This window comes from Crocodylus siamensis, unplaced genomic scaffold (assembly GCF_052110815.1).
Source record: "Crocodylus siamensis isolate JL-2025a unplaced genomic scaffold, ASM5211081v1 HiC_scaffold_30, whole genome shotgun sequence".
NCBI lineage: Eukaryota > Metazoa > Chordata > Crocodylia > Crocodylidae > Crocodylus > Crocodylus siamensis.
This window is the reverse complement of record NW_028324440.1, coordinates 41329-54304: the sequence shown is the minus strand read 5'-3', so window position 1 is coordinate 54304 and position 12976 is coordinate 41329. Positions and strand designations below refer to the sequence as shown.

The 12976-nt window shown below is 51.1% G+C and overlaps 1 protein-coding gene across 1 annotated transcript in view; it reads right to left on the bottom strand.

The window, feature by feature from the left end:
* Nucleotides 1-12682, bottom strand: part of LOC149851930 (butyrophilin subfamily 1 member A1-like) — a 73423-nt gene extending 60741 nt beyond the window's left edge. Inside the window, 2 exon segments of the mRNA XM_090030202.1 lie at nt 11577-11667; nt 12526-12682. Coding sequence (XP_089886328.1) covers nt 11577-11592 — 16 coding nt within the window. The 5' untranslated portion in view covers nt 11593-11667; nt 12526-12682.
* Between the last annotated feature and the right edge of the window lie 294 nt (nt 12683-12976).

Genomic DNA, 12976 nt, shown 5'->3' with positions numbered 1-12976 from the left:
CCTGCACCACTCCCCTAACTCCAGAAATAGGCACCAGCAGCAGAATAACACTCTTTTCCACCCCAGTTCCATCTCCCAGTGTAAGCCTCCCACTGCCAGAGGAGGAGCTGGAGCTGGAACCAGGGGACCCGAGTGCCCGAGCTAAAGAAATTCTGGGGACTGGGGGGGAAAGCTGACATTATGCTCCACACCCTTCAAAGTTCCCCCAGACCCAGGTCTCATGGGGGCAGGGAGCAGCAAGGAATATGAGATGCTCTGTTTTGGAGTAACTAGGTACAACGGCCACAAACTGGCAGAAAGCAGATTTAGGTTAGAAATTGGGAAGAACTTCTTTACGGTAAGGGTTGCCAGAGTCTGGAACAGGCTTCCAAGGGAGGTGGTGCTCTTCCCTACCTCGGGGGTCTTTAAGAGGAGACTGGACAAGCACCTGGCTGGGGTCATCTGACCCAGCACTCTTTCCTGCCCAGGGCAGGGGGTGGACTCAGTGATCTACTTAGGTCTTTTCTGACTCTAACACTGAGGAATCTATGAACCCAGAAGCACCCTCTGCTTCTCCGCACTGCAGCTGTGTACCCTTTGTGACCCTACTGAGGGCCCCCCCATGACCCTGGCTTGGGCTGCGAACCAAGGCTGGGAACCAATGCTCTAAGCCAAAGTGCTAATTGTAACAAAGGCCTGTTCCCGAAGTGGCCACGACACCTCGAGGCACTTACACAAGTTATATTTGTTTTGCATGATCAGGTTCCTGAAAGTGCTCTACACCCGTGACAGGACACATGTGAATGGCTGCAGAGCACTTTAAAAATGACCAATTGCATAAAACACTAAGCTTCCTCAAATGAAATATTATGTTTAGGTGCTCTGCTTTAGAGGCAACGTGTGTTTCCCAGGGGTCATTTTCATGTGTTGGCCTGCGCTGATGCAGCTCAGCCCCAGCCCTAGGGCTGGCAGTGGGTGGAGGGGGAGGAGGAGGGCAGGACCAGCACCAAGCTGCTGGCTGGACTTTGTCCTGGATGAGTTGGAGGGGGACGGGGTGTGTGGAACAGAAATCCCGCGCCTCATGAACCCCCCACCCCTCTAGCGACCCTAGCCGAAGCCAGGCTGAGCCTGAGAGGTGACAAGGGGCTATTTCATGCCTCCAAACCCCAGGACAGGATGGGCAAAGCAGAGAGGGGGAAGTGAGCAGTACTGAGCTGCTGGTTTGCCTGGTCTTTGCTGGAGGGGGTAGTGGAACGGATCCCCCTCACCTCATGGACCCAGCCTGGTTTTACCTAGTAACCCAACTGTGCTAGCTGAGGGGTGGAGGGCAGGAGGTGTGGGGGGCTCTGTCCAACATCCCCACCCCAACTCAGGCTGGTCAAAGCCCAGCTGGCATCTCAGTGCTGCCCACTTCCATCTCCCCTTCCCTCTCTGCTGACATCCCCAGAGCTGGGAGGCGGAAAGTGGGGCTGGGGAGGGGGTGATTCAGCAGCCTCCTTGAAGGCTGATGGAGTGCCACCACCTGTTTGCCAGGACAGTAGGTGCAGGCTGGCTTGAATCCACACCCCTCCCCCCCTCGGTGCACCCGCCCCCCTCCCCATCCAACTAGCTTGGTCTCCCCCTGACCTGATGTGCAGGGTCAGAGAGGTGCTCTAACTCATGTTGCTTTATGAAAAGTGCCATAAGTTAGAGTGGGGGTCTGAAAGTTAGTCTGTGCCTTTGGTGGTTTCTCAGCTCTTGCTTTACCCTGATCCTCTGCTTGTGCTCCCCTGCCATGCCTTGATGTGCTTGTGGCAGAAGGCCACCTCTGTTTCTCCCCAAAAGCTCTGCTCTGTGACAATTTGGTTAGGATGGGCCCTGCAGAGGGTACACACCTTACTCTATTTCTTTAGGTAACCTGAGCTGGATACATTCCTGAGGGAGGGGGAAACCTATTCCCTCTGCCTACATGGCTGGCATCATGTACCTGGGTGAGGGGCTTGAGCACCCTGCGGGGCTAGAGACTGTCAGTCTGCCCAGCAACCAGTGATGCATTTCAAATTGCTTGGCTGACAGCCAACAGGTGCTGGCTTCCCTTGGACTGGCTAAATGAGGTCATAAGGGCTATATAAGTTAAGGACTGCCCAGGAGGCCATGAGGAAGACTCAGAGGAGAGAAGAGCCGGACCATCTGAAACTTGCTCTCTCTCTCAAAACTCATGATCAAGAAACTGCCTGCCTCCAGAGGGAATCTCCACCTACCTCTGGATGATGCTTGTGAGTAAGCCACCTGAGATCTAACTAGATATGTAGCTTGCAGTAACTCAAATGCATAATCAAAAGCTACCAAGCCATGCCTGCTTGCTCTATGGGATTTCTCTGATATTCCTCTACCCTGTACCCTATTCCAACCCCACCCCTTGTAACCACTAAACTTCTCCTTTGTATCTAACATGAGAGACTTATTCGGAGTGGGTCTAGATTATGCCTTGGGGTCCCCTTGGTTCAGCTGGCTAAGGGAGACCACTACTTGTGCTTCCAACTGAGGGAAGCACCCCAAGTTCTTGAAGTGAGTCAAGTACCCTCAAGGGCTACTAGGCCTGTGTTTCCCAGGGTGTGCAGAGCCAGAGTCAAGCCCATCCCTGGGTGGTGGCATCTCTACCCCCAGGCTAGCGGATGTGCTCCAGGAAGGGGGTCAGCCAGACGTGAGGCACCCTCAGGGAGGCACTCGGAGCCTGGAAGGTGGTCGGGCACAGTGAGGTGGGTGGCTCAATGCAGGAGCACCCGCTACTGGCCTGCCACAGCGCTTATACCTTTGAGAAAAGGGAGGCTGCCCCAGGGCTTCTTGAGTGAGCTCTCATCCACTACTGTCCTACTCCCAGGACTTAGTTTGGTCTGGTTCTGGCTTTAAGCCCACTCTGGATCCTATCGCCATACTTTTCCTGGGTACCTAGTCCCCACTGGGCATTGGACCTTCCTGGTCTCTTCCTGCCTCCCCAGGCACTGCACCTCTTTTGATCACATCTCTGTTTTACTTCCAAGCACCTGGAACCAGCCTGGTACTTTCTACACATTTACTTGGACTCGAGCCCTGCTTGGACCTCTTCCTCCCCTTAGTCCCTTCCATACCTCCAGTTGCTATCATAAGCTGTAATCTCCTAGGTATTATTTGGGAGCTGCAGCCATCCTGCCCAGGAGATGTTGTCTCAGCAGCCTTCAGGGCCAGGCACCTGCCCAGATCAAGCCTGGGCTTATATATTGTCATCTGGGTCATGCGACTTCTAACTGTCTCCTACTACACCTGCCTCCAGCTTCACCTGAAGACTGTCTTCTCTTGAAGTAGGAGAAGCACAAAGCCTCCTGCTACACTAATACCATTATGAATCTATATGTTTAGGAAGGGAGAAAATCCGTAAGAATTGGCTCCAGTTGTGAATAAGGATAAAGGGAGAAGTTCAAAAATCAAGCTGAGTTAGACATGGCAAAAGACATAAAAAGAAATGGCAAAAAATTCTTAAGATATATGAATTAAGAGAGGACAAGACAAAAAAAAAAGTGGACTGCTATGCAATGAGAATAGAAAAAGGCCTATTTAATGTTTATGTCATGACCTTGCCACAAATGTTAAGAGTTTGCTGATAAAATTTTATGATGATCTAAAATTGGGAACCATTGTCACAACTGAAAAGAATCAAGACAAACATACAGAAAAAAAATGGATGAACCCAAGGGTGGCAGCAATAACAATGGAATAAAATAAGTCTGCACAAAATGCAAAGGTTATGTTCTTGGAAACTCATACCAAAAACATCTGATATACACTGGGAGTTAATAACAAGGAAACGCTTGATAAGGAAATGGACATGATTGTATTAAGTAGCACAGGATGAGTATGACTACTCTGTGAGCATATCTACATGTGTCGCTATGTCGCTGTAGCAACATGCTACAGCAACATAGTGTATGTGGGCAAAAATCATGATGCTGCCACCACATCATTGTAACAACATGCTTCCTTGGTATAGGACATTGCTATGGTGATATACCAGCTAAAAATAATCATGTGCCACCAGCATGATGCAGTGTGGGTTGTTACTGAGCCATCATTTAGTACTTCCAAGAGGAAGTGCTAAATGACTTCACAGTAACAATAGCACTGTAGGGGCATGTGTAGATACACCCAGTGTGATGCAAATGTGAAATACTTTGCATCTGTCAAGGTGTTTCCAAGGGATTCTTCTGGATCCCTGACCCAGCTTGCCTTCTGAATCTGTGCTCTATCCAAACCTCCAGCTTGTCAGGTTGACTTCTTGGCTTCCTGATGTAGCCTATACCTGGATTCTGATCACTCCTGAAGTGGCCCCTGACCTGGCTGCCACAACCTGGCATCTCAGCTTGTCCAGACCATTCATCTGATGAAGAGCCCACCCCCTGCTGGTGCTCTCAGATCCACCTGTTTTGGATGTCACAACTTGGAGAAACTCACAGGCTGGTCTGAACCAGCTTTGCTTCTATCTGCCAACTCCTGGAAGCCCAGATATAGAAGTTTCTAACTAATAACTAATCTCTCTAGTCCCAGGTGGTGCACCACCAAGAGAATCATGAGCACTGGTGTGAGGAGGTATGATGGCTGTGGATCCTGCTGTTGTTCCTCAGTTTCCCAAGCAGGCTGTCTTGGAGGTATCATAACTCCTCTCATCCAGTCACTGACCAAAACCCAGAGGAAACCTGACCTGCAGAACCCTCAGTTACAACTATCTGTTCAACTTGAGGTCCCCACTCAAGTCCCCCTGCTCCCAGTCCCAGAAGCCCTATTAGACTCTGCGCTGCAGACAACTGCATTGACAGGTCTGTGGCTCAGATCTTGTGTTTCCCATTGCAGTGGCATATACCTCTAGAGGCCGTTTAGAACATAGGCTCTCCATTTTCCAGTCTCATACACAGATGCACACACAAGCACTCATGTGCAGATGCAGACACATGCACACAAGCGTGCACACACACACACACATACCTTACCCACCCAGGATCTCCCCCCTCCCCCATCACACTAAGGTAACCCTCTTCTCCTCCCCCCGCCCTCCCCCGTGCCCCTGCAGCTGCCCACAGCTCTGTCTTGCTCCCCAGCCCCGGCGCCTGTTGCACTGACCAGGAGGGAGCTGCTGCTCAGCTGTGTCCCTACAGTCAAATACGTGCATGGGGCTGGAACGGCTCAGGCTGGGAGCACCATGCCGCACCTCTCGTGCAGGTGGCAGTGCTGGGAGGGGCAGCTACAGGGGGGGATTAAGGTCAATTGTGGGGGGGGGGGGGGGCTATGACCGCCCCCAGTGCCACTGCTTGCCTTGCTGTGCAGCACAGTGAGGCGCTCCTGGCCTGCCCCACTCCCCCCAGCACAGTGCTGCACTCCTGGCCAGCCTGGCCCTGGCCTTTCCCCCCAGCCCTACTGGGGAAGAGGCCCACTCCCAGCTGCAGAGAAGCAACTCAAAAAGCCAGAGGTGCCAATTTTGTCTCCCTGCTGGGAGATGGAAAAGTGCCAAGTTTAACACCATGGCCTTCCTGCTGATTAGGATCTCGGGGCCCTGAAATGGTAGGGGCCCCTGGGCTCATGCCCAACTGGCCCATGTAGTAATCCACATATGCCCTGTAGGAGTAATTTAGTTGAGCTTCTGACCTATTTGACTAGAAAAACAGACAGAGACCAGAAGGCCGATACTGCTTATTTCAGTTAAATGTTCTGAGATAAGAAATCTTGCATGCCATGGTCTGTCTTGATATATTGCCCTGTGCACACATAGCTTGTTTAAGTAAACTTCCTAAATGTCTGTGTAATTTACTATTGTTTTGCATCTCCAAGTTCGTATTTTTTCCTCTCTGTCTTAAGTATAAATATGCTTGTAAACTTAGAGAGTCCGAGAAATCCTTTGAAACAGACAAGTGGGCGATTCCCCTTGCTGTGTGGACTTCTCCCTGTGATCACAGCATAGCCCTAAATAAAGAAAAGCTGGCTCTGTCAGTTCTGATTCAACCACAACACAAAGTTTGATTTCTTCTGCAGCCCCTACCCCCCTCCTCCCACTGCATCTGGTAGAAGCCTTGCAGTCCACATTAATTTTAGTTCTCTTGAAATGGCTGTCAAGACATATGCACGCCTACAAAATTAAAGACAAGTCAGCTGTTAAGACTGACATAAATGAATGGCAGCGAAACATCTGTGTGGCACTAGGCCAGGCATAGGGGAGGTCGGAGCCCCAGAAGAGACTCACACTGGGTTACCGCCATATGATGGCAGTGAGAATGAGCACCTCTGAATTGATATCACCCTAAAAACATTAAGATCTGGCAGGCAAGAATTGGGATCACTGCTACGGAATACAGGCAAGCGATCGCGAAGCACACAGTCAGGGCCGGGAAGGTACCGGAGTGCTGTGCACGTAACTGTAACCAGATCAAACGCTGGCACAGTGCTAACCTGCATTCCTATCCACACTGGGGCTTAAGATGCATTACTCACTTTCTCTGGTCTGAAAACTCTGGGTTCGCTGTAGTTATCACAAGAGCTAGCTAACTTTTCAATTGTACACCATTCTGCAACCTGTGAAGCCTATCCATCAAATTATTTCATTGCGTTAAGGAGAGTAATCTTAACGATTTTCTGTCACTGTCATGGGGCGGGCGTCTAGGGGCAGCCGGGATCCCCCTAGCGCCCCCTTACCGTGTCAAATGGGCAATCCAGCACCCTCTTATCTCGCTTGCCACATCTTTGCTGTTATATGGTTCAATTAGGCAGGCTGCCTTTGATCCCCTCGTACACGGTGTTACGTTGGAACTGTTTCCCGATCCTTATGGGGGGACTCGGTGCACCCCGGCCTTAAGGGCTATGCGTGCCTCCTACCTCCCCTTTAGCACGCCCCAAGCCTTGCAGCTCTTCCTGGACGTTATCCGGTCCTTAACCTTCTGCGCCCTATGTGGCGCCCCCTTGGGCTTGTCACGCAGCCAGCGCCCCTTTACCGGCGCCCCTGGGCTTGTCACGCAGCCGGCGCTCCTCTCTGGTGCCCCTGGGGTCAGCTCAATCTATGTGCTCCTCCTGGGGCTTCTCTGTCTCACAGACCGTGCCCCACCGGGGTCCGCCTCTCATATATCGCGCAGTCAGCCACACCCCTGGGCCGACGCGCTTCCCTGCCCTCTCTGGGGCCTGTGCCGCGCTTCCCGCGCTCCTCACCCGTACTCGGGATTCTCAAAGTTGGGGCTCAGGCGGCCTTAGCCCTACCTGGCCCCCAGACCCTTCTTCTGGGTCGCACGCCTGACTGGGCAAAACACCACGTCTCTACCCCCCACACACCGCGCCTCTCCGGCGCTCGCTCGCCGTGCCTACTATGGCGGCAATCACTGTGCCGCCCTGGCACTGCTTGCTGTGCCCTTAGTGGGCTCCAGGAACCCCCAGGTTATTGGGGAGCTCCTGTGAGGCCTCCTCACACCCCTGCAGCCTCACCCGGTCCTCCGGTAGTATAATAACAAAACCAAAGTCTCCCCGTCCGGGGCCACAACAACTTCAAAACCACAACACAACGCCGAGCCTCTTGGCTGTAACATAAACCTTAAGCCAACCTGGCTAACCTTCCGTCATATCCTTATCAGGGTCCTCTCCACCCTGTATCCGCATGCCGACGCTCAGGCTGCTCGGCTCCTAGTCTGCTCCGCTCTGCTCCTCAGCAGAGCTCCTGCCGCTCAGGCTGCCAAAGGGGAACTCCCCCGGGCCTCAGCCTTGTGTGTTTATATAGGCTAGGCCCTGCCACCTGGCGGTCAGCTGACCCACTCAGCTGCTTAGGCAACCCCCGCTGTGCTGCCCTATTGATGGCAGCTAAGCCCGCATCGCCATCACTAGTAGCGAGCACCCTAGTGCTCCGCTACAGTCACTGATAACATTGAAGTGCATGTTTTATATTTTAAATATGGCTTAGATTATGTTAGCAAACTTCCCCTGTTGCATGGCTGAACAATGAAGATGCCCCTACCCCATCCCAAGCTCAGTTCAAGCATGACTTGCAAGTGTTGATATGGGGGAGGGAGGGGGCACAAGGTAGCTCCTGCAAGGCTGTGTGGTCCAATGGCTATCGTGTCTGACTTCCATTTAGTGAGTTTGAGTCCCCTATGGACTTTTTTCCATTTTCAGTTAAAAAAAAAGTTCTATCTGCAGCAAGTTGAGCAGGGGGAGTTAGAGAGAGCAGCCAGGCCCAGCTCCATTCCCCTACTTTCACCTGTGCAGCTGGGGGACACAGGTAGGGAGAGGCTGCTAAAGAGTCTGACTAACAGCTGAGGAGCAAAGCTCCGCAGCACAGCACAGCACTGACCCACTGCTGGGGTTGTGGGGAGCAGTGTGTGTGTCTGTGTGTACACCACCCTCTCCTACTACACAGTACTACTGTCAATTAAACTTTCCACAGGGCATAATTTTTTGCCTCACCATCTAATGCATCATCATCTACTAAAACAGAAATTCTTTTACATGTGTTAAAAAATTCTGATAAATAGGACAACTATTTTTTAAACATTTCCCGTTTGAAATCAGTTATAATCAGAAACCTTAGGTGTTCCTTTACAATCTTCCACAAATTAAACTAACTTTCTTTGTCTGTACTACAGTACTAGTGGATTAGACGCATCAAACTTCAAGTAGGTCAAGCTCCATGCATCCACAAGGTTTTCTTATGTTTCTTTATTGTAACCCTAAAACTAAATATACCTTTTTCTTTCATGGTTTCCCTACAACCCTCACCCGAGCAACAAGCTTATGCTAGTTTATGTTACTCCCCACAGCATGTTTTCCTTCTGTACAGGTGAAAAGTCAATCAGAAGGTTAGTATTCTGAGGTGTAATGCAAATTGGGTGAAGACGCAGCAGGACACGACTATAGCCAAAACCAGAATTTGTGTCTTCACTCTTTACCTGGTGTACTGTTCAGTTACAATGTGTCTGTAGCCTGTGTATCTAATTTACGGAATAAATGTGATTCATTGGTTCCCCTTTTCCCCCCTGCTGTTTTCTGAAGTGCCAAACAGTCAACAATGCTGTGCCCATCTTTATGCAAAACCCTACATTCATTTTTGTTAATGAAATACTGTTATAGAAGTGTTCAGAAAAAATGATGTAATAATGCCTTCCAGCCTTGAAATACACATATGTGCAAAAATAGTTTACTGGTGCAGCTGCACCCTTAATGTAAGCCCCTGCCTCACAGCACCAGCTTAAACAAGAATTATCAACAGGTACTTAGTAAACATTACTCCCTTCCAAAGACATAGGTTCTTATACTAAAAAACAGTTGAACTGCTCAAATAGAGATGTCACAATGGGTCACAGGTAAGTGGTGCATAAATTAGTATCATCAGGTTTTCTAGCAAATACTTGACCTATTTTAACATTTCAGGGTCAAAAGTAATAAGTGCAGTGGAAGATAGACATTGAGTAAACAGCAGTTCAGTAATGAAAAACCATGCATCATACTCATAACAATTGCAGTGAACCTGGCTCTCAGAAGAGCTGAAAAAATTGATCCTTAGCTTGTCCCACCAGAGACTTCTGTCCGTGACATTAAATAAGTTGGGACTGTAAAATTATGTTGGAGCCATGATATTAAGTAAATAGAAATAAAACTATATATTACATATTATGTATGTATATGCATGCATACATACATCTCAAATGAGCAAAAAATGTCAAATGCTATTTCCTGGCTTTTCAGAGACGGAAGTACCCTGTCCCCTTTCCCCCCAAATCCCACTCTTGTTTCTTGTATTTAGGTCTTCTGTATTTAAGTAGAGAGTATGTTGCTAGTTAAAGCATGTCACCAGTCCCAATTAGTTCAACAGAAAATGTTAGATGTCCAAATTTATCAGAGTTCATTAAAACAAAGGTTTTGTCATTGCAGGTACAAACTAGTTGGGGTAATGTACAATATTGGTGAGCATTGTGTATGTTTCCACAATTCTGGTGATACCGAGAGCTTGTGTTACTATGATGGACTTTTAGAATTACAAAAGGTAGGATGTGGAGCAACTGATTAAGAGTTTTCCAAAGCTCATAGGAAGGAAAGTACCAAGTCATGCTGTTGTTGTATGAATGTCTTAGAAACAATAAAGATATTTGCAAGGATACACATGCATACTTAAATACATACCAAAGTCTCACTCTCAGGGAATTAAGAACACTGTACTGATGCTGATACAGGTCAGGTCGGGTTTGCCTGCTCCTGTACTTATGATAGATAGCACTACCTGCAACTGTTGACTAGGGCCATGCAAAATGTATCCGGCTGAATCGTTTCAATGCTGTTTCGACTCATTTTGAGCTCAAAACAGCAAAATCAAAACAAAATGAAGGGCTTCAAAACAGTCTTGAAACAAAATGAGGGCAACCAAAACCTTTCAAAATATTTTGAGTTTCAAAGCTGAAGCTGGGCTTTCTTGCAGGGAAACAGAAAGGAAGGAGATGGAGAAGGAAGAGGGTGGGAAGGGGTGCTCTGATATTGACTGTGTAGCTGGCCACTGACTGTGACTCTTCCCTGAGGTCCCTTCCAATTCCAGTGCTCTGGGGGAGGGATGGAAAAAAGTATAAAAAGCAAAATTGTTTGACCTGGGCTGCTTTCTGCCTTGCGATCACTTACTTGGTGCAGGGGTGGCTCGTTGGGCAGGGTGATCTCACCCACGGGTTCATGGTCACCCACAATGGGGCCGATAAGGCCAAGACGGTCTGTGACGCCAACTTTGTTGCCATCCGCAGTGTGGCACACAAGTTCCACCTAATCATCAGGGGACACCTTGGAGGGGGACAGGGCTGACAGTGACAGCACCAGTACCACCAACAAGCTCATGTCCAAACGCAGGAAGGTGGCAGGCTACTTCCACTGAGCATCAAGGGGAGCAAGATGCTACAGGACAAACAGGCAGAGCTGAACATCCCACAGCACAAAATCATGCAGGTTGTGGAGACTCGGTGGCACTCCACATACATGATGCTCAAGAGGCTGATGGAGCAACAGAAGCCCATCCATGAGATGGCCTTGGCCAGGGAGATTGGGATCAGTGGCCCCCTTAACAGAGCTCAGGGGGATACAATCTCCCAGATCTTCGTGGTCCTCTAGCCCTTCCTTGGTGCCACTGAGATCCTCAGCGCTGGCAATGCCCTCCCTAGCCAGGTGATCCCCATAGTGAGGGAACTTCAGAACCAAAAAGAGAAGTTCCTGTCTTCGGGCAGGCGCTGTCATCAGATGTTCTACAAGTCTATGAGCCCCTGGCAGTGGGGAACAACAAAGCCTCTGGGGTGGTCCTTCCTACCCAGAACTTACTACTAAGTTGGTGCTAGTAGGAGAGTCCCTGGATGGCAGCCCTGGGTGAGACTCCCTTCTCAACTGACTGGGCGAAAGAGGGAGCTCCCTGGCTTGGTTTGCCACTGACTGTGACTGTGGTCTGTTCTGACCTACAGATAAAGGTTAATAGTTAAGGTTCTGCTTCAGGAATACCATTGTTGCCCTTTTCCCCTGTAATAAACTAAATTTATTTTAGAATTTCCTAGTGAGTGAGCAGGTTTCCTTAAATTAAAATACCCAGTTCTAAGTTACCTTACCTAGTTTCTGAGTCATGGCTGGAGGTAAATTTGAAAAGCTGGTGAAAAGTCTCTATATTTGCATGCAGTCACTCTTCCTGCTCTCCAGTGCCTGGCAGAACAGCAACATACCGGTCTTACACACTGGATGTCAACTGGCAGGCGCACACTCAAAAAACAACCCTTGGGTAAAGTGAGGACCTGCCCAGATTTCTTCAGGAGGCTCCCTTGGTGGTGGGGATGTGTTTTGGGATTATTCCAAAAGTCTTTTGCCCCATGATCCCAGCTCCTGCAAGACCCTTCAAAAGATCTTGAGGCAGCCCGGTTAGCTCTAGGCACCGGTCCAGAGCACACCAGCATCAGTCGAGGCGGCGTTTCTCAACCCGTGGGTCATGACCCAAAAGTGGGTCACAAGAATATACTCTCGGAAGGGTCGAGAACAAGCTTTAAAAATGGATTCTCCTTCAAAAGAAAAAGAAAAAGTGTGGGAAACCATGGCTTTTCCCTTGCAGCCTGGCAGAGCCCCAGCCTACAAGGGGCTGCTTGGTCCCCTCCGCCCCACAAACACCGGAGGGCAGCAGGTCAGGAGCCAGGGGCACGGAGTCGGGACTGCTGCTCGTGTTGACAAATGGGGCCCGGTGCAAGGGACACCGCGGGTGCAGCGCAGCCTTCACACCAGCTGGGAGCCGGCGCCCCCCCCACCGCAGCCGGCCCCGGGGCGCTCAGACGGAGCCTGCTCCGTGAAGCCGACAGCTGTCCTGCCTGCCCGGCCTGCCCAGCCGAGGCTGCGGTGCCCTCGGGAGGGGTCACCAAGGGCGTGGGAAAAATCATCTCTGGAGAAGGGCGTGACCCTCTCGGGGCCAGGGAAGGCTGTCACCACTCCGGGGCCCGCGTGCACGGCCTTGTCCCCGGGCCCCTTCCTCCCGCCGCCCGCTAGGCCGCCTGCCCCACCCCGCGCGGCCGCACTCACTTCTTCACCATCCTGCGGCCGCTGGCTGCCGGCCGGCCGGGCGGGGCGGCGGGGACGGCCATCTGCGGCTCCCCGCTCCGTCGCACGAAGCTCAGCTCTCCCGTCAGCCCCCGCCGGAAGCCGGCCGCGCTTTACGGCACGTCGCGACGCGCCAGGAGAACAGAACACGGAAGGCGGGGCGAACTACAGTTCCCAGCGGGCCTCGCGCGCCAGTGCGCCCCGCCTGGGCCCGGTCCCCAGCTCTAGGGCGGGGCGGGAAGGCGGGCACGCTGCTGGATCTGGGGACGAGGCTTTCCTCCCTTGCAGCGTGGGGTGGGAAGCCACCCTGGGCCCAAACGCTGCTTGTAGGGCAGCGATTCCCAGGCAGGGAGCTGTGCGGTAGCACCCCGGGGTGCCTTAGTTGTCGCTCAAGGCTGCTCCGGGCTCCGTCAGGTGCAGAAACGTGAGTCGG